At 37.0% G+C, this 21,779-nt stretch overlaps 1 protein-coding gene across 30 annotated transcripts in view; it reads right to left on the minus strand.

Moving 5' to 3' along the window:
• Window positions 1–233: 233 nt before the first annotated feature.
• mark3b (MAP/microtubule affinity-regulating kinase 3b) overlaps window positions 234–21,779 on the minus strand; it is a 71,863-nt gene continuing 50,317 nt past the window's right edge. For 5 of the 30 annotated variants that reach the window (XM_077221194.1, XM_077221196.1, XM_077221198.1 and 2 more), the window contains 12 exons: window positions 19,763–19,999; window positions 19,366–19,485; window positions 18,531–18,630; window positions 16,074–16,186; window positions 14,846–14,996; window positions 14,534–14,745; window positions 13,309–13,412; window positions 11,618–11,791; window positions 9,360–9,629; window positions 7,722–7,748; window positions 3,769–3,813; window positions 234–1,814 (listed from right to left, as the gene is read on the minus strand). In XM_077221194.1, the coding sequence (XP_077077309.1) occupies window positions 1,469–1,814; window positions 3,769–3,813; window positions 7,722–7,748; window positions 9,360–9,629; window positions 11,618–11,791; window positions 13,309–13,412; window positions 14,534–14,745; window positions 14,846–14,996; window positions 16,074–16,186; window positions 18,531–18,630; window positions 19,366–19,485; window positions 19,763–19,999 (1,899 nt within the window). In that variant the 3' untranslated portion in view covers window positions 234–1,468. Of the gene's footprint in view, window positions 1,815–3,768; window positions 3,814–6,926; window positions 7,008–7,721; window positions 7,749–9,359; window positions 9,630–11,617; window positions 11,792–13,308; window positions 13,413–14,533; window positions 14,746–14,845; window positions 14,997–16,073; window positions 16,187–18,530; window positions 18,631–19,365; window positions 19,486–19,762; window positions 20,000–21,779 lie in introns of all 30 variants that reach the window. The other 25 variants (XM_077221203.1, XM_077221210.1, XM_077221208.1 and 22 more) reach the window with 12 other exon arrangements.

Genomic DNA, 21,779 nt, shown 5'->3' on the forward strand with positions numbered 1-21,779 from the left:
CATTTCACTTCCAATAAAACCTCCTACATATGACTGCACGCAAAGGGGAATAAAGGACAAAGTATGCAATGATCGTCATGGTTGTGGGGTAAATCATGTAGATGTTGTCTTAGGTTATGTATTAAAGTCCTTCAGCTGTTAAAAGAAATTAAATGTTCCACCAGTGATTTAAACATTTATGTCTGAATTGAGCCTTGTAAAACCTGTCCCAAAAAAAGTCACCCTGCAAATCATTGATTTTCAGTTGTTTTAATGGAGACACTGATTAACCTTATTCTGTGATGAGTTACATTAATTTCCATAGTTTCCGACTCACAGCCAGACTTAGAAAAGGAAAAAAAAAGTATATCAATATGCTGTTGCTGCAAAACTAAGGTACATTATTTACATTCCAAAAAACAAACAGAAACATCAAAACAAAATTATAACAGTGCCGATGGTTCTTAGGGATGGGAGTGAATACTGAAGCCTAAAAATGGCAAGTGAAAGTTTTGAGCTGGGGTGCGTTTCCCAAAAGCATCGTTGGCCAATTATGATCGCAATTTCCATTGAACTCTATTGGTAACGACGGAACTTGCGACCATAGTTGGCTTTGGGAAACGCACCCCAGAATGATTCAGCACGTCTGACTCTATGGTGCGCCCTGGGGCCCGGAGCCAAAGCCAAGACATGTCAACGACACCTGAGAGCGTTTCGTCATCGCCTCAGGCCTTTCAAAAAAAAAAAAACTTTGTAAGGAAACAATCTAAATACTTCAACGGACCAGGAAGGAAAACAACCCCGATCTCGTTCTTTACGTTCCATTGCAGTAGCCCATCGGCTGAAGTGCACTCGATCCTGGCCATCTTCAGCCATGTGTAGCGCTAGAAAACAAGTGGGAATATCCTGGGTTGAGGAGGAAAAGAAGGTTGGGAAAGTGGAGGAATGCATGGATGCTTTTAAGGGAAAATGTGCAAATACGTTTCTAATCTAAATCAAAATTGGCCATTTGCTTTGGCATTCAAGAAGGGTATTGGCAGGAGGGGCGGAACGATAAAGAGAAATACTGGAGCGATTAACCGTCAATCTTCTGTCTGTCTGGTTAACATACATCTTTTCAGTCACTGTGTTAATCTTTTGGCCCCACAGGGCACCTACTGCAGTAGTGCATAAACAAACAAACATAAAAAGAGAAAGAAATAAAACGGTCATTTTGTTTTCCTACAGTTTGAAATAATATTACACAATAATAATAATAATAACATCAACAATAACAACAATAATAATATTATTAATAATGCTTCAAAGATGCCGGAAATTATTGCCTAAGGCATGATTCTATACAATATCTTCAGTATACTTTGTAAGTGTTTGAGGAAAACAATCCTTGTATCTGCTACTTGTTCAAAAAGAATGTACAGCTTGATTACTCTAGTTTTGTGCCTTAGTCCTTTTTGCTGCCTTTTCACATTTTCGACTTATTTTTCCCTTACAGCTTTAGTTCGTTGGCAATTTTTGAGGCGATGTTCTTGAAAGCGATGGATGTTCCTGATATCCGCTTGAAGCGGACGCCGTTTAGCGAGAGGCGGGGCAGTTTGCACACCTCCATCTCCCATTGGACCAAGCTCTCGGCGTGGCCGTCGCCATGGACACACAGGAGCAGGAAGCGCTCGCGCTGCTCGTAATCGCAGTTGTTGGCGTCCAGGACTTTGCGGATCTCGCGCATCATCTCTGTGGGCTCCATGGAGGAGGTGGTCTTCATGCTCCAGGTGAAGCGTAGCGAGCGGGGTTTGGCGTCTTTATGTTCCTCTTTCTGATCCCCGGACACATTTCGACTGCAGAAGAGAAGAGACCTCAATCAGAGAAATATGCATTCGGTTGGTTCCTGAATGTATGTAGACATGCTTGTGTGGAAACATGACAACATTAAAGGGATAGTTCACCCAGAAACGAAAATTCAGTCATCATTTACTCACGCTCAAGTTGTTCTAAACCTTTATGAGTTTCTTTCTTTTTTGCTGAACACAAAATAAAATATTTTGAAGAATGTTTGCAACCAAACAGTTGTGGGGGACCATTGACTTGAAAAACAAACAAGCAAAAAAAAAAAACACCAATAAAATACTATGGGAGTCAAACTGTTTGGTTGCAAACATTCTTCAAAATATCTTATTTTGTGTTCTGCAAAAAAGAAAGAAACTCATAAAGGTTTAGAACAACTTGAGGGTGAGTAAATGATGACTGAATTTTCATTTTTGGGTGATCTATCCCTTTAAGCTCAGAAACGTCCCCAAGTAAACAAACACACACGTGAATGCTTGGCTCATACACTGATCTTCTTGCATGGAATTTTTTAGTTGTTTATTTATTTTATTGTTAATATCAGTTTAATTTGAATAATTTATAGTTTTTAGAGTGTTCGTTCGTTTGGAAAATGTTCATGTTAATACATTGTAAATGCACATTTACAGTTTTATTTATAGTTTTCAATCACCTACACTATTGTTTATAAAAAATTAATAGTTTTTTAGCATGGATACATTAAAGTGCTTAAAAGAGACCGCAAAGACATTTATAATGTTACAAAAGATTTCTATTTCAAGTAAAATTCAAGAATTTTAACTTTCTATGGCAGCAAATCAGCATATTAGAATGATTTCTAAAGGATCTTGTGACGTCAAAACTGGAGTAATAATGCTGAAAATTTAGCTTTGTCATCACAAGAATAAATTATATTTTAAAATATAATACAACAGTTCTTTTAAATTGTAATATTTTACAATAATACCGTTTTTACTGTATTTTAATCAAATAAATGCAGCCTGGGTAAGCATAAAAGACTTAAAAGCATTAAAAAAAAATCATACCGATTTTTTTAGTCGATGGAAAAAAATATTGCAATCTTTGTGTGCATTTTTGCATTACTGTGATGATAACAATCTGACAGTTTATGCTAATTCCAATGAGCGTTGCATTACGAAATGTATTCGGTCACTTTTTGAAAAAATGGCGTTAACACAAGAAAACAACAAAAGTGTTTGCGTTCACATACATTTCAGGCCTTCATAGTGAAGGTGGTGTCTATACATGAACGTAACAAAAACAAGTTCTTGTACAAATTCTCAAGTTTTTCATTAAAACCCATCATGCACTGAACCACCGAGTGCATTTGACATGCAGTGAACACAAAAGTAATCATGCAGACATACAGACACAGTGAGCAACTCAAGGGTGCTAAATATAAGAATATAAAGAAAAATATGCATTTAACTGGTCAATGAGGGATGGTTTTAAACATCCACAAAATGTTTCCAAGCTCAGATCCGCAAAATCAACTAAAGGATTTTAAACTTAGTGTAAAATGCAGTGTTACTATTTTACCAAACCTCTATCTTCAGGTATGAGCAACATTGCTGGGACTTTAGCAGACACCATTAATAATCCTGTTGTACTTCCTTCTTGCCACAAGGAGGCAGAACAACAGAAGTAGCTGCCAATGCAACCAAATACTTTATGGCATATAAGAATATTTTGATATTCACAGAACAGACTTGGAGTTTATTGGTCCTTTTGAGACTCACATAAGCTTCACTGATTAATCTAGCATTTGATCTTAGGGAATTATGTCAGATTCCAGTTATGTATGTTTGTAGAGCATCAAGCAACATAATGGGGTTAAGTCTGTGGAATAATACCAGGCCTAAACAGGACAAAGTCCAGAACGCAAACAAAAAATGGAAAATGATGGTGAAAAATTGAGAACTGTAAAACCATTATGTCCTGTCTCACCTTGAGTCCTCATACCTCCCATTTCTATCGCATTCTGCCGGCACTCTTTAAAAACCAGGATGAAAAAGAGAAAATTGTTTAGAGGCAAGCAAATCTGAGACTCACTGATAAAAGAAAGAAAGATAAGAAAACAATAGCGTTTCAGACATCCTAGGACAAAAGAGAGGTAGAAAATCAAATACAATATAGAGAAAACGCCACCAACAGATACAATTTCCAGTAAATGGAGATGAATATTGGACATGCACTTAAAGTTGACCTGTGTGGAGAGATAGAGGGCATTACAGATACCCTTCCTGTACCCCATGATTCAACTTCCTGTTCTAAATAGTTTCAATGCAGTGGGCACAACTGTACTCATTTCAGTCTGGATAGAAAGATTTAAAAGGAAGGGGTTTCGCACAATTAATAATAATAATAATTAATAACAAATGCACATTTGCTTAAAAATGTGGTGCATAGTGGGGGTAAGCTGCCTTCTAGGCAGGGAGAAATGAGAGCAGTGAAATTAATATCACTAATTGTTAATATATCATATTTATTATTTTTTATTTTTAGGATTTCTACTGAAATGAGAATAAAGCTGAAAGCTGCCGCTGGCACAGCTTACCCCAACCTTGTGCCACACTTTACTTTTTGGTAAAGTTGCTTTTTTTCTTTTACTTTTTGAAAAAATGGCGTTAAAACATTAAAATAACAAAAGTGTTTGCGTTCACATACATTTCAGGCCATTAAATAATTCATCACAATTCACCGTTCAAAAATTTGGGTTCAGTGCATTGAAAAAAATCAATACTTTCATTCAGCAAACTTCAAAAGTGACAGTAAAGACATTTTACAAAGACAATTGCTACAAAAGATTTAGATTTCAAAATAAATGCATCAAATCAGCATATTATACTGATTTCTGGAGGATCATATGTCACTGAAAAATGGAGTAATGATGCTGAAAATTCAGCTTTGCATCACTGGAATGAAATAGATTTTAAAATATATTCAAATTGAACAATTATTTTAAATTGTAAAAATATTTTACAATATTGCAGCTTTTACTGTGTATTTAAAATAAATACAACCTTGGTGAGCATAAGAGACTTATGAATCTTACCGACCCCAAACCTTTGAATGATAGTAGTGTATGATATATCGGTTTAGACAAGGACTAATTTGTTTTAAACATAAATAATGTTTTAGCATAAAAATGCTTATTTTCTGATAGGCAGCTGTATATGATGGGCTGTTCCCTAAATGTATGGTCACATGTACAGTTCGCTACATTACCCACTGACTCATCTGAACCCTCTCTTTTTTATGACATTAATGCTACATAATACAAAGCAGATTAAATACAGACATATAGAGTTATAAGAGAACATTCGTCATCCATTCTGCAGAAGATGAAAAAGAGATTAGGAGAGGGCATGCAGTGGCGTGGGCAGTGTGCAGCAGTCAGGAGAGAGGACGGTGGCAGAGAAGTGCTCTTATGGGGCAACTATAGACCTTATTCAGAGCAGCGCCATGACAGGTCTGAAAGTGAGGCTGTGAGGGTGAGACTTGCCGTGTTTCCAATGGCACCCGCTGTAAAAAGCTGTATAAAGCTCCTAGATTACTTACAATTTTCCACAGCTTATATTGTCGGGAGTTTTTTCGCAACTGAAATTTCTTGGAAAGATATTTTTCCAGTGTTTCATGAGCAGAACAATCCAAAAACACATGAAAAAACAGCACAGCCCATTGAAGAGATGCATGTCTGTCCCTCACAGCCTCCATTAAAAATCAAAGATGGCGCTGCTGTGAATAAGGTCTATTACAGGCAAACTTCCTCTGAAACAGATCAACATCCACTGTGAACGCTTCCTTGCAGAGTCCTGCCACTACTGACAGGGTTAAATACAACTTAAGATCTCTTGAAAAAAAGAAGAGAGAAAACAAAAAAAAGAAAGTACACACTATAATCCGTGCATATTTTAAATATCATATAAAATGCGCAGAGAACACATTTCACATATTTTAAATAATTTAAATATAATATGAATAATATATATTATGTCAGATTCCACAACTGAAAATCTTTCTTAGACTTTAAATTTCCACAAATTAAGATATTTTTAATAAATTCTGAGCGATTTCCATCCCTCCGTTGACAGTATACACAACTCATTACGAAACTCGAGAATGACACACGAGAATGAACCTAATTGGTTCTCACTCGTCATTCTTGAGTTTCCATTTACTACAACTGATGTGTGAGGTGATGGATGTTTATATGTGAATAAAAGTCAAAATTCAATCTGTTCATCATATAGTGATCGTGTCTCTTCAGAAAATTTGGACTAAACCGCTCAACTCATGTGGATTAGTTTTACGATCTCTTTGAAGAGTCAAAGTTGGAGGGACAGAAAGCTCTCAGATTCCATTGAAAATATCTTTATTTGTGTTTCTAAGATGAACGAAAGTCTTACTGGTTCGGAACGACATGAGGGTGAGTAAATGATGACAGAATTTTCATTTTTTGGGTGAACTAAATCTTTAAAATAAAATATAGATAATACTTGAAATACTTGATTTTAAAGGTTCTGCCAACACTGAACACATTTTGTATTCCTTTTTACAAACTGAGGAATGAGTTAAAATTTATTTCCTGTGTTAATCAACAATGGGCCACAGATGCTGCCAATAACTTTATATAGTTACATACATACAAATATTTTAGGATATATACAAGTATATGTATATGTGTGTGTATATATACACATACATATATACATATATATATATATACCTTATTTATTACTTGCCTTAATGAAAATGCTCCAAATAAAATAATCTAATAAAATAAGTTCTCTCATTATAAAGAACAAGAGTCAGCGTTGCTGTCTTTACAACATTTCAAAGGGACATCTGACCAACTTCTGAATTACTTATATCTGAAGTTTTCCATCGAAAAGCAAACTTATCTGTTGAAGTCATAACAGCACTGGCGGGAATAAAAGCGCTGGGATTGCAAGACCACCTGGAGGAACAATTCATCTGGGTAGGTCAAAAAGGAAGAGCTGGAAAATCAGAATCAGAAAATCCTGCTACTTCTAGAGGTGGATTCTGGAGCATGAGGGCTGAAATAAGGAAAGCGTGGTTGTCACAACAGGAAATGCTGGTACCTTAACTCCAGAAATCCTGTAAAGAACACCCCTCAATCGCCACATCTGTCAGCTGCTAAATTAAGAGCCCAGTAGGGTGGCCTGAATTACACAACCAAGAGCAAATCTGTTACTGCGTCGCAGGAGATGCATTAATGCATTAATTTCCTTATCGTCAGAAAAGATTCATATTTAAAGGTGAATCTCTGAGGGATGTAACACAGTAGACATTCATGATGACCTATATAAATCTCACGAAACCTGTAAAGAACATGTCCCCACCGTATTTAACATCAAAATCAAAAGTAGGGAATAATAAACAATATTATTATAAACACACACACACACACACACACACACACACACACACACACACACACACACACACACACACACACACACACACACACACACACACACACACACACACACACACACACACCAAATATACAGAGAGAAAAACATCATTATTTAAATCCAGAGGTTTGGATGTTTCATGGCTGACTGTAGAACGCTGTCATTGAACAAATGCACCCATTACTGTGAAAAATAAGGCTCTAATGTATCAAACTGTAAGGAGACGAATGAATCTATTGTGCTCAGTTGCATCCTATGAACAGGCATGCATGGGTGATTAGTATTGTCTTCAGGTGCTGTTCATCAGAAAACAGCAGGCATGCTCAGTTCCGATTAAGAGACAGTGTGTCAAAGGTGAGTGACAAGCAATTAATCGAAACACATCTTCACGCTAGGGTTAAGAGTTAAACTTCATATCACAGCTCTCGTTAACTGCACACAGCCCATCGAGGGTCCTACCTTTTGGTAAACCTGAATGACATATTTCTACAAAAGAAACAGAAACAGACACCGATCAACATCTGGAGTAGATGTATTGTTTCTTGAGGACATATAGGGGAATCTGATACTACTGATAACATCGTATATAGTTCTGACATGCCAAAACTACTGCGTAACATACAGTGTTGGGAAGTAACTAACTTAAAAATTTGGAAAGCTACTAACTTAACTACATTTTTAAAGACCCCCTGTGGTGAAAATCAAGTTTTTTAATGTTGTTTATGTCTTGTTTTAAGACTAACCATGTGCAAATTTATCAGTCAACACCATTGCTCATTATTTTCTCCTTAAAACTGCAGTGAACCAAAGACAGTCTCAAAAACGCGGTTTAAACCGGCTCGTTTTTTATTATCACAAACATGTAACCAATCCAATCCGTGTGGCGCGGGTCTTTTATTAGCTGTTTGATTATGCAGTTAAACCAAAGGCTAATCATATTAATTTCCGTTATGTGTCCGACGTTGTAGAGACCGATACATAAAACGCATTACCATTCTGATACATTGACTTATAGATGACCCTGTATAATTCACTCTTCCTCTTCTTCTAAATAAGTTTCTGGTTCAAACATATATGGCTGAATAAACCAGTATTTCCACATGCCAGTAGCGTCTACTGAGTGGATCAGGTGTTCTGAGCTGGTGTGAGTGAGTGGAGGCAGGGACTAATTTGCATATTCATTGTTCCGAATATACTATGTATGCAATTTATACTAATGCAGCAAGGGTGTAGAGTTACATTCAAGCTATTTTAAAGGGATAGTTAAACCAAAAAAATTTAATTCTGTCATTAATTACTCAACCTCATGTCTGTCCAAAGACGTAAGGCTTTCATGCATCTTCTGGACACAAATGAAGATCTTTTTAATGAAATCTAAGAGCTTTCTGTCCCTCCATTGACAGCCTACGCAACTACCACTTTCAAGCCCCAGAAAGGTAGTAAAGACATTATTAAAGTAATCCATGTGACTCCAGTGGTTTAACCTCAATTTTATGAAGCGACGACACGTGAGTGCTTTGTTTGCGCAAAAAAACACAATTTACCACTTTATTTACAAAATATTAATCTCCGCCGCATGTTTACCCCAGAAAGTATGCTTTCGCATCAACACAACACGCATGCGTCATGGTGCTCTCGTAAACGCGCGTTGGAGATTCATATTTTGCAAATAATATTTTCTTCATGTGTGTTCCGAAGATGAACGAAGGTCTTACGGGTTTGGAACAACATGAGGGTGAGTAATTAATGACAGAGTTTTTTGGGTGAACTAACCCATTAAGGCATGAAGCAATTATTTTCTAAAGGAAAAAACATTTAAATATGCCATTTTGATTATCAAAGATGAGTTTCAAGAGACAAAATGATTGACTGCAGGGGGACTTTAAAGTAGCAGTTTACAAAATAGTATTTACCATTTCCAGTAATTAACCTATTTTTGAACCTACAAACTGTTGCGTTCTAATGCTTGCATATTTCAAATTCTTAATCTCCAAATGAACACTTTCCTTCTAATTCCACTGAATTATTGATTTCCATTGGTAATAGTTAATTCTCGAAGGGTTTTTTGTGTATTGAGAGCACGAAGCGTTGATTTACCTGCGCGTGAGCTTGGATGTGAGCTTGGTGAAGAGGTTTGTTGATCCGCGGCTCCGGGACTGTGAGAGTGGCGTGGCATCGTGTGATAAGGTTGGCGAGGCAGGGGGTCCGTTATAGGTGGCTGTGCGTCGGTCCCTCAGCTGGCCTCCGTGGAAAGTGCTGCGGCTCAGAGTGCCTCGTGGGAAACGCAGGCGGTCCGGGGGAGTCGCACTACTAATACTGTGGGTGGAGGAACCAGGGTTCCTCTGACTCGTCTGAGCCGTGCTCGTGCTGAAGAGAGAAAATTCAGGGTCACAATATGAATATATAGGAAAATCAGCGTGCAGCGACACGAGGGCCAGTAAATGATGCAGTGTTGTTAATAACTAAAACTATTAGGGGTGTAACAATATATCATGTCACAATATCGCAATACAAAAATGCAACAATATGTATCATGGATAGTGACAATCTGTATTATGCATAGTTCACGCAAAAAGTTTTAGTGTCAATACTACATTAAACAACTATATTTAATGTTAAATATAATGTATAATAATGGAAAGGGGGGATATTTGTGGGTCCTGATAAAGCCAAATGTCTTATGTTACCAATAAAAAGTGGCCTACATTATTTTAAATATATCTAGTCAGAGTGCAAACATTTTCGTCTAAAATAATTCTGTACTTTCAGCTTTATTCTGGTGTCAACATTGTCCTGTGCATTGGGTTACCAGCACCAAGTCCAAGCTTATTCATTTCGACCCACAATGTAATACCAAATTTAGAATTTTGATCAACAGTACATTTTGTAAAAATGTGCTTTTTTAAAAAAAAAAAACTTTTTCCATACGTCTAGGAGTATCGCAATAATATTGTATCGGGAGTTCAGTATTGCTATTTGTCCCGAATCGTGACATGAGGGTATCGTTACACCCCTGATAACTAGTAAAAACATTTTTTGTTCATTAAAATAAAGTAAATAAAATAAAATTATTATATGAAAAACCTAAACTTATTAAATGTAAAAGATAATGTAAATGTTGCATTGGCAACTAACGGAAATAAATAAGTACTAGAATCCCTAAAACTGAAAAAAATAATAAATAAAACTAAAAAGAAATGTATGAAAAGCTAATAAAAAAGACAAAAGCACATAAAAGTATTAAAATAAAAGATATTTATTACAAAACATTTTAGAGTGAACTATCCCTTTAGGCCATAGTTCAAAAAGTCACTGAATATTATAAGAGAATGTATCAAAATATCAAACCAGTACAATCAATCTGCAAACAAATGATGCTAGACCTTTTTCAGAAATAATTTTCATTAATGCTTTTAATAAACTAGTGATCTTTAGCAGATGCCCGAGGTCAGTTCTCCTCAAATACACACAGGTGTCCTAACAGAGTAACCACAGGTTTAGTTCATCACATTAACCCCGAACATATCCTACCAACATAACAATATGTTTTATCTCCATTTTAAAATATGGTGGTCAAGCCACTATTATAGATGTTTGTTAGTTTGAAATTTTAAAGTGACATAAAACACTATGTAAGTCACTTTAAATTAATTTCAAAGGTAATTTGTTCATATTGTCATTATTAGTTAACTATATTAGATTACATAAATTAAGAATGAACAATACTTCAACAGTATTAATTTATTAATCTATACACATAAAACATTTTTTTAATCAACTGTATTTGTGAACGTTAGTTAATGCACTGTGAACTAACATAAATATATTTTTTACAACTTGAAATGTTGCTCACTGTTCGTACATGTTAGTTAATACATTAACTATTAATAAACAAAACCTTATTGTTAATTGTTACTATTTCAAACTAACAAACATCGATAATAGTAACTGGACCATATTTTAATTCTAGCAATATGCTCAACAGGTTATGCTCAACAATAAGTTCATAATCTGCGTACAGATGTTTTTGCACATATAATAATCAAAACAATCAAGTCAACAGTCTTTCCACTAGTCATTACTAGGTTAATGGAGTTTATATCCTATATTAGTGGGTTTAGACACCAGGAAGTTAGTTAACGGTTTGAGAGGGAAGATGCAGGAACTCCTCAAATGTTAAACGCACCGGAAGCTCCATGACGAGTCCTCCCTGATTGGTTGACACTAGAGGTATAAGACGAGGGTGGGGGGAACTCAAAGACGCAGACAGCAGAGGTCAGAGGTCGTTAGAAAGGAGGAGTCGGGCGATGCAGAGACACACTAAGATTAGAGACAGACGCTACACTCGTCTTTACTTGGGCCTGAAGTAGTCGGAGGTGCCGTCGTTGTGCGGCAAGGTGGTGCGGCAGGTGTGTCCCGAGGCAGAGAGGGCCTTTTGGTGGCGCAGACGGACCGAGGCCGATGAGGTGGCGAGAGCCACAGCGTAAGCAGTCGGACTCGTGCTGACACATCCCGACATTTCACTCAGACTGGCCGAAAGCAGGCGGGCAAATAAACAGCATAGGGATGGATCAGACATATACGTACAAACAAAGCAGAGCAAGTGAGATAATAACCGCGAGTAGAGAAGAGCAGAAAGAGAGAGTAATATAGAATACGGATGGTCGGCTAGTCGTACAAAAACTGACTAGTCAACATGAGTGTGTCTGCTGTTGACGCCCCATTGGAAAATGCCTTTGATTATACAGGGATTCCTTAAAGCGATAGTTCACTCAAAAATTACAATTCTGTAATCATTTAATCACGCTCATGTCGTTAACCACCCCAAACCTGTATGATCTGGAATCTAAAAGAAGATATTTTGAAGAATATTTCAACTGTTTTTGTTCTTTTAATGAAAGTCCATGGGGTTCAAAACAACACAGAGACATTGTTCAAAAAAAAAAATTTTGTGTTCTGCAGAAAAAAAAAGAAAAAAAAAAATGTACCTACCATTCAAAAGTTTGAGGTCAGTAATATTTTCGAAAAAAGTATCTTATGCTCGCCAAGGCTGCATTTATTTGATCAAAAATACAGTAAAAATCATGAAATATTATTACAATTTAAAATAATCATTTTCTATTTGAATGCATTTTAAAATGTAATTTATTCTGTGATGTCAAAGCTGAATTTTCGACATCATTACTCCAGTCTTCAGTGTCACGTGATTCTTCAGAAACCATTCTAATATGATAATTTGCGGCTCAAAAAACATTTCTTTTTATTATCCATGTTAAACTCAGTTGAGCGAACTTTCGAACAGTAGTGTATAATGGTTTTGAATGACATTTTTGAGTGAACAATCACTTTAAGAATAGTTCATAAGGTGTTAAGCGACTCAATTTTGAAAATATGTAATTTTGCGTATCCCTAATATGGGATTTAGCACATAGTTGCTCTTTCTCTCACTGGATTGCATGGCAAAACAAAGCGCTTCAGCGTGGCAGACTGGCACAGAAAGGTTGACCGTTGTGTTTTAAGACACGTCATTGCCGTCAAACAGCGGGACAGAGGCCTCTTTGTACTCTTTGAACTATGATTTGATAAGCATTTATCTCATATTGCTTCTGCTGAGATATCAAGGCTGCAAGAACAAAAAGGCATAAAAACAGGGGCTTTCATGCTAAACAGTGTTCAAAGAAACACAAAAAAATAATTAAATCATAGCCTTTTGTAAATTAATATTTGGATACCATATTGCAATTTTTATACTTTCATTTGATTAATTAAGTCTAAGGTCGAGGTGATAAAGTAATTAAACCAAAGCTCCATCTTCAAATACTGCATAAGGAAAAAAAAACAGATGAAGCTCCACAAACACCAAGAAACCTGTAGATGACAAGAACTGCTTTTGTAAAGTTAACTGGTCATGTGAGGATGAAAAGATGCAAGATGTTCCTTGTTGTCAGTCATTGTTTTGAGTGTCACTGTAGCATTATCTGTTGTTAAAATGGAAGAGAGAGATTCACAACATTTGACCTGAAAGTGAGAGTTCTCAGGGACTCACCTGTTCTCTTTGCCATTCTGGATGACGGATTGGCGGTCTGTGGCATTCCTCTCACTACACACGTATGTGTTTCTCCTGGTCATACCGGTAGACACAGAATTGCTCTGCAGAAATACATGTTTTCAAGTCAACGTTATTTTTATAGCATTTTATACAATATAATTGTTTCAAAGCACCATCACAGTATTAACAGGGAAAAAAACAAAAACAGAATCAATGATACAAACTTCATCAAATATGAGACGGATTCAAATTCTGCTGTAAGGCAGCTCTAGTGTAATTATTCTGATCCATTCAGTTCAGTGTTGATTCAATTCAGTTCAATAACGGTGTAAAGTTCATTCATTATTAAAAAAAGTTCCATTTAGCTACAAGCAGCTCTACCGGACACAGTAATGTTAAACAGTTTAATGTTGATCCAGTTCAGTTTAGTTCAATAACAGTGTCGACGTTGCAAACTTCATCAATTTTGAAAAAAGAAAATATTTAGCTATAAAGCAGAAGACAACAGTGTCAGTGTGATATTGTTGTAATGTGAGTCTTAGGGGTCATTGACCTGACACTGTTTTTAACTAAAAACATAAAAGTATTTATTCGTTTTGGCCGTTCATTTACACGACAACAGCCTTTTGTGGGCCTAAAAATGCAAATGTTTGAAAAGGGAGTTTCAAAGTACTCGTTTTTTAAATTTATTCCGTAAACTAATTTGTAAAAACAGTGATGTCATGCGCATGCGTATAACGTGTTCAGTCTATAGGCGCGTAGTGTTTCTTTACAAAGTGACATTGGCAACTACTGGCCTGGTAGCAGAACCCAGTGTTTTTAGTCGTTTTCACGGATCCGTGTGAACGGGGATCGTTTTGACAATGGTGTCGTCTGTACATGAAAAATGCAAAAGAAAAACATTTTCCATTTTTGGTACATCATTGTCATGTAAAAGTATCCTTAATGATTAATAAAATAACTAAATAATAACTAAAGCATTTCTGTATCTCACACTGCAGAGCAGGCACAAACAAAGCCATGGTCGTGGGTTTAACTCCCAGGGAATGAATGAACTGATAAAATGTATACCTTAATCTAATGCAATATAAGTCCCTTTGGATAAAAGCATCTGCCAACTGCATAAATGTACATTTATACTGTATATGCATATGAGCTGTTCAAGTTTATTTTATCATACAAACAATAACATTACGAAAGATTTTGGGTGGTAGGAACTTACCCCAGGGGCACCGGCGCTCTTTTTGCGGTCAGGAATGTCAGCCTTGTTTGGGTTGTTGGCGTTGCCCAGCATGGGGCTCGGTGGAGCCATGCCACGACTTCCAGATGAGCTGGACTTACGTGCCTGTGCACTGCCCTCCTCTTTATGGTCACTTTCTGCAGAAGTGGTCTGACTTCTCTTGGGGTAACCCACCGAGGGAATGGTTGGACCAGCTGTGAATAGAGAGGAACGTAGATTAGAAAGACAAAAACTTCATAGCAGGCACTGTCAGGTCAAGTCACCTTTAAAGTAAAGAGCGAGGAGCATGCTCACCCTGGTCACTGTAGCGACGCTGTTTCTGGTTGGAGGAGATGTTCTTCTGGACTTTGAGGTGAGACGGTGACTGGCCGTTATTGTGCTCGCTGTTGGGTCTGGCCTTGGCTAGAGAGAGGTTACTGCTGGAGCTGGAATCACTCACCTCCAACTGTGATCACACAGAACAAAACATACAAACTGGATGAGACGCACTGTTTTTCTGGATGTCTGGATGTTAGGGCTGACGTCTAGCAAATGGAAGATTAGTGCGCAGTGGGAAAGGAGCGGATGTAATTCGCTAATCCAGGTTGATAAGAATAACCAGAGATATGGGTTTAAAATGCCAAGTGACATGTTACAAGTTTAAAACATTCATAATCAGATGTCAGATATAGCCAGACGTTTGTCTATGGGCATAAAGACTAGCCCACACTGCAGCTCATTTGGTTTTTTCTGTCCACTTAGGCAGGAAAGGTTTGTCTGACCGACATGACCTTTTTGGGTGGGTAAATCTAAAACCGATAACAACGAAGTAATAGTGCAACGAAGTGGTAACTCACTGAAAAAAAAAGGGACAGCAATTTCCATGACAGGCTGTATAGATAATGCCAAATAAATTAGGAAAAAATAGGCAAAAAGTATAGACTATAACTCTGCAAAAAATAAAAAAAACTCCTGCATAGCTTTCAAAGATTCAGTTCTGATACTAATTTGTCCTCAGAAACACTCTGTAGTTGTTGAACAGTCTGTGATTATGCCAAATTATCCTAAAACATATCTTAGATACTCTTCCATTCAAAAGCAAGGATGCATTCAATTGATCAAAAGTGACATTAAAAGACATTAAAATGTTACAAAATGTATTTTGAGCTTTTCTAAATTAAAGAATCCTGAAAAAATGTGTCACGGTTTCTTCAAAAATATCAGCACAACATTGATAATTAGAAATGTTTCTTAAGCATCAAATCAGCATCTACGAGAAATATTTCTGAAGGATCATGTGACACTGAAGACTAAAGTACGGATGTTGAAAATTCAGCTTTGCCAACACAGGAATAAAAGTAATTTAAAAAATGTAAAACAGTTATTTTAAATTGTAATATTTCAAGCCTTGGTGAACATTCTTTCAAAAATATTAAAGCCTCAAACTTTTGAACGGTAGTGTATGCTCTCCTTTAGCATGCTACATTTTTAACCCCCAGCTGTGCAACAAAACAGCACTGAAACATCATGTTAACTGACTCACCTCAGTGGACTTCCTTCCTAACAGCAGGTAGGTAGCCGTGATTTCATCGTACTTCATCCTGGTTAGAGATTCGTGGATCTCCTCCCGTGAGTAACCCATTCCCACCATAATATCTGCAACAAACCATATGCCGACAGGTTATTAAAAACAATTCAATGTAGGAAACTGGTTGGTTGGCCTATAAGTCAAATATTTAAATTGCAGTTTATATAATAAAGATTGTTTCAATGCAGCGTCACGGGAAAAAACAGGAAAATAACAATCAATGATACAAACTTAACCAAATATGAGACCAATTCAAATTCAAGATCAAGTTCAGCTCAAGTCAGTTCAGTGCCAATTCAGTTCAATAACTGTGTAAAGTTCATCAACTATGAAACAAGTTCAGCATTTCAGCTATAAGCAGCTCTACACAATAATGTCATTATTCAGCTCAATTCAGTTTAATAACACTGTCAATGTTGCAAAATTTGTCAATTATGAAACTACAGTACACAGTAGTCATAATCCAGCTGAATTCATGTTTTTGTTCTCATCTAAAAGTGTCAGTGCAGTCGAATCAATAAATGCACTATTACTGAATATTAAGAGTCTTTTAACCACAACGAAGCAAGCCAAAGGTGACAGTGGCAAGGAACCCAAACTCCATCAGATGAAAGAAATGGAGAAAAAAAATCTTTGGGGAAACCAAACTCAGTCAGGGGGTTCAGTTCTCCTCCGGCCAAACAAACAAACATGGTGCAAAATATTCCAACTTAAACTTAAAAAATATACATATAAAAACTCTTTTACATATAAAAACTCTTTTTCTCTTTTTAAAGTGAACTCATAAAATCTGTGCATCTTGACTCTTTACATATTTGTGCATATCTGTTTACTCTGTCTCTCAGTGTGAATGTCCTTCACAAATTAAAGAAGAAGTCAATTTGGGTATCATTTTAGTTTCACCTGGGGAAAAAAAAGCACTTTCAATCAATGCCAATGCCGTCAACCGTTTCATGTGCTAGACTAAATGTGACGGCCTCGGCTCAATTGAACCGTTCCTGCACTAGCGGTAAACGCTCTTAGGGACACAGAACTAGGGCTCAGAGATCAATGGAGTGTTTAAAAGGCAGACAGGCCTCCAGCAGCAGTGGAAAAAACAGGGCCCGCCTGACCCTTAGCTACCATCGACTCCCCTGCACTCTGCTGAAACCCACAGGCACACCACCATTCACAATCAGCATCACGTTGAACCAAGCATGCCAGACTAACAGCTTCTACTGATCAAAAAAAAAAGGGTGCTCGTAGGACGTTATGCAATGCAGTGAAGCCCAAATATCTCCCTTGATTGCACTTGTGAACCATAAAGCCCTGACTCACTCGCAAAAAAACTCACTAATATAAAAATAAATGATGAGCAGGCCGGAAAGATCTTATTATGTCTGTAAATTTGGATTCTGCATTGTCCGAACCAGCTAAAAACAGAAAGAAAGCAAGTACACAAAAGCTTCCATTACTGTGGCAGTAACAAAACCCCGTACTCAAGGGGACAATACAGTTGCCTTCAAATGTGCAATTAAACCGGACATTCCTATAGAGGTACCTATGGAGAAAATAATACTTTTATTCAGCAAGGATGCATTAAACTGATAAAAAGTGACAGTAAAGACAATTATAATGTTGCAAAAGATTTATATTTCAAATAAATGCCGTTCTTTTGAACTTTCTATTCATCAACAACAACAAAAACTGATCACAGTTTCCACAAAAGTATTAAGCTGCACAACTGTTTTCAACATTTACAAACATTAAAAAAATCTTCCAAACCCAAAACTTTTGAACCGTTGTGTAGCTAACTATAACCATGTCAACAGTTTTACTAACTTTAACTAACTTGGTCAGCAAGATTCTCTTCAAACTGTTGACAATATTTGACCTGACGCAGAAAACTGACTGTAGAAGAAGACAACTGAAGCTAATAGCGACACTAAAAATGCGATATGCACTTGTAATGTGTTATGCACTGAGGTCTGACAGAATTCAATGAATAAAATCAAGTTTGTGTAGCTTGGAGAGTTTACATTCACATACTTGCATTGAGTTGAGTATGTTTCGACCCTTAAATTACTGACCCTTCTCCTCCATTCTGAAAAAAACTGGGAAGTGTTACATTTAAAACCAAGAGTTCTGCTTTGTAATTCAAAACAATTTTGTGGAAACTGCAGTCAGGAACATGTGATCATCAGCAACTTGTAGCCATAGGAGTATGAACTTATTACTGGCACAATCGCCCTGAAGCGACAGAATAATCTTAAATAAAGCTTTTGCTTTATGTATGTCAAGTTAAAAAAATACAAATAAAATAGAAATGTAGCAATCAGATTTTAGACTTTTGAAGCCCCCTGTCTTGCAGTATAATGCTTATTTATTTATTTATTTAACAAATAATTGCATCTAAGAGTGTTGATTTCATACCAATTCTCTTCTGATCCGAGATGTCGAGCTCCGGCTCCACAAACGGTTTGAGCTCATCCTCGTCACAGCCTGCGTTGATCCATCGATCCTTCATGATTTGCTGAAACAGACATACACAGGGCAGTGTGAGAGGTTCTGCTAGATTATGAATATGTATGATTGTGCAGGAAACCAAATACATGTTTTAAAGGGGGTCAGCTGGAAGATTCTTGACACACAATACAATCTGCTCCCTAGAGGTGGGATGGATTTTTTGCAATAACACTGCTGTACAAAGCAACTATGACTCTGACAAATTGAAATCTTACGGTTTTAGATCCATGGATTTAGTGTATATACATTAATGCATACACAAATATATCTGTATATGTATAATTCCTGGTCAGTTTTCATCCCTTTCATTGCATAAAGTGTTGAATGAAGTGGCCCATATGAAAGCCACATAACTATCAGGGAGTGGAACAACACATGCTTGAGTGCACAGTGACATCTCTAAAATCCTCAATTATTCATTAGCGGACGTCATTTCATTCTGAGTTTCCTGTAATAGACCTAAGATTCTGCATGTGCATCATAGGCTGTAAAGTGAACCGGAAATAACCTGCACTTACAGCCCTCGAACACTGGAGGCGCTGTTTGCCTGGGCCTCTGTGACTATTTATATTCTTTTGAACTTTCTATTCATCAGAAAAAAATTGTAAGCAACTGTTTTCAACATTGACGATAATAATAAATGTTTCTTGAGCAGGAAATCAGAATATTAAGAATGATTTCTGAAGGATCATGTGACATTGAAGATGCTATGTATATTTACAGGTTTACCACATTCTCTCACCTCGAGTGTGCCCCGTTTGACAGGGTTCAGCACCAGGAAGCGTTTCAGGAGGTTCTCACAGTCAGTCGACATGTAGAAGGGAATTCGATATTTGCCCCTCAACACCCGTTCACGAAGTTCCTGTAGGTAAAAAGATCATTTTGGCATTACTGTTACTGCTATTTTATAAAAGTAATGAACTACGAGAGGTTGCATCATGCAATGATTTCACCATTCTCCTTTGCATTGTGCTTAAAACCACTATAATGCATAACCTCCTATGGCTTAAATGCTTTAACAAATCACTGATTTCATGCAGCATTTTTCACGAGTCACAAAACAAATCCACAGGCTTCCCAGTTGTATGATTCTCTGTGAAGGAGGGCAAAAGTGACCTTTCAGGGCTGAGCACACTAACCTTTAGATTCTGTCCATCAAAGGGGAGAGATCCACTGACCAGTGTGTAGAGTATGACCCCCAGACTCCACACATCCACCTCCGGCCCGTCATACTTCTTGCCCTGGAAAAGCTCAGGGGCGGCATACGGTGGGCTGCCGCAAAACGTGTCTAGTTTGTTCCCAATAGTGAATTCGTTACTGAAACCGAAGTCTGCGATCTTAATGTTCATATCTGCATCCAGCAGTAGGTTTTCTGCCTGCATGAGAGAGCAAGAGGAAGAGTGAGAAGCTGAGAGTTTGAAGGAATCTCTTTTTGGCTGCATTTACACTGCAGGTCTTAATGCATGGATCTGATTTTTTGACCATATCGATTTTTTGCCCAGCTCTTTACATTCAATTTAGACACAACTGGTATCCGATATCTGTGTTTACATTAATTTGTCGCCCAACGTGATCGCTTTACTATGCACAGGGTAGACCCTCTAGCTTTGACTGGCCGTGCTTTAAAATAATTTATATAATTCATGTCAAGTGGCCATGATTGTTTGCCAGCATGGACATGATAACAGTGTCATGGATGTTTTGCAGCACAAAATCTGACAGAACGGATATAGACCGGAAAATAACGGTAATTTTGTTTATTATTTTTTTCTATGGCTCGTTAGATATAGAATTCTGAAGTGAAATTCAGAGCGAGAGAGAGAGAGAGATAGAGAGCGAGAGCGAGAGAGTGAGAGAGAGAGAGAGAGAGGGTTGCCTAATAGTGAAGCTAGTTGGTTTAATTATAGCGAAGTTATTACCTCATTGCTGAGAAATATAATGTAGCTTTCAGTAGTGAAACGGTTTTATAAAACTCACGGGCAGAGGTTAAAAACCAGTACTGAATGTTTCTGTGAGTGCGCAATTTCTTTCTTTTATAAAGTTTCCACCTCATTAAAAAAAGCTGTGAGCGAGCGCGTACAGGCACGTTTGCTTCATAATTAAACTCATGTTGTATTTGTATATGTCCACTAGGCTTGGGCGGTATGCAAATTTTGATACCGTCAAACCTCCTCCCTATTTTACCGGGGTATACGGTATTACCGTGACTAATTAAAAATTATGACATAAGGCTCAGACAGCGTCACCAAACTGTTGGCTTGTGTCTACACCGTTCAGAAACTGAATACCAGATCGGGCATAAAAAACACAACAAAAAAAATCAAGGCCAACCCGTGCACCTTGTGTCTGATCCCTGTTGATGGCATTAAATGTAATTATGAGCCGGAGCCCTATTTAGACTCGACTATTTTTAATACGTGGGCCGTTATATGGTGGCGCCAAATAATTGTTTAACCCAGATGCTGGCCGGTAGATATAAATACTATTTTTAAATGAGCAAAAATGGGACAATTAATAATATTTAATTATTTTAATTATGACAATTGTATTCATTTTATTAATTAATTTAAATTAAATTAACAAGCAACAAGTGCATTTGTAAATCCGGTGACACGCGTCCATTGATTTTTATTAATACAACTTTTCTGTCAGTGCTGCAAAGATTAAGTTGACGATCGCCATCACCGTAGTGAACGCGCATATATAGAGAGAAATGCAAATCATGGATTACATAATCAGAAGGTATAGGCTAGCCTTTTTCTTTTCCTTTTGAATTGTTTCGTTTAAAGAAATTGATGATTGATATCTCCGTAGTGAACGCGCCTATAGAGAGAAATGCACATCATGGATTAATCCGAGAGTATGCTGCCTATATTTCTTTTCCTTTTGAATTGTTTCGTTTAGAGAAATTGACGAATCTCCATAGTGAACGATAGAGAGAAATGCACATCATGGATTACATAATCAGAGAGTAGGCTAGCCTATTTCTTTTCGTTTGGAATAGTTTGGTTTAATTTGATGATCGCCATTTCCGTATGAACGCGCATAGAGAGAAATGCACATCATGGATTAAATAATCAGTGAGTGGCCTATTTCTTTTCGTTTTGAATTGTTTCGTTTAATGAAATTTCAAGCTTTATTTAGATATCGGTCATG

Source organism: Siphateles boraxobius, unplaced genomic scaffold (assembly GCF_051911475.1).
Source record: "Siphateles boraxobius isolate OS27281-9 unplaced genomic scaffold, OSU_SipBor_1 8, whole genome shotgun sequence".
NCBI classification, from domain to species: domain Eukaryota; kingdom Metazoa; phylum Chordata; class Actinopteri; order Cypriniformes; family Leuciscidae; genus Siphateles; species Siphateles boraxobius.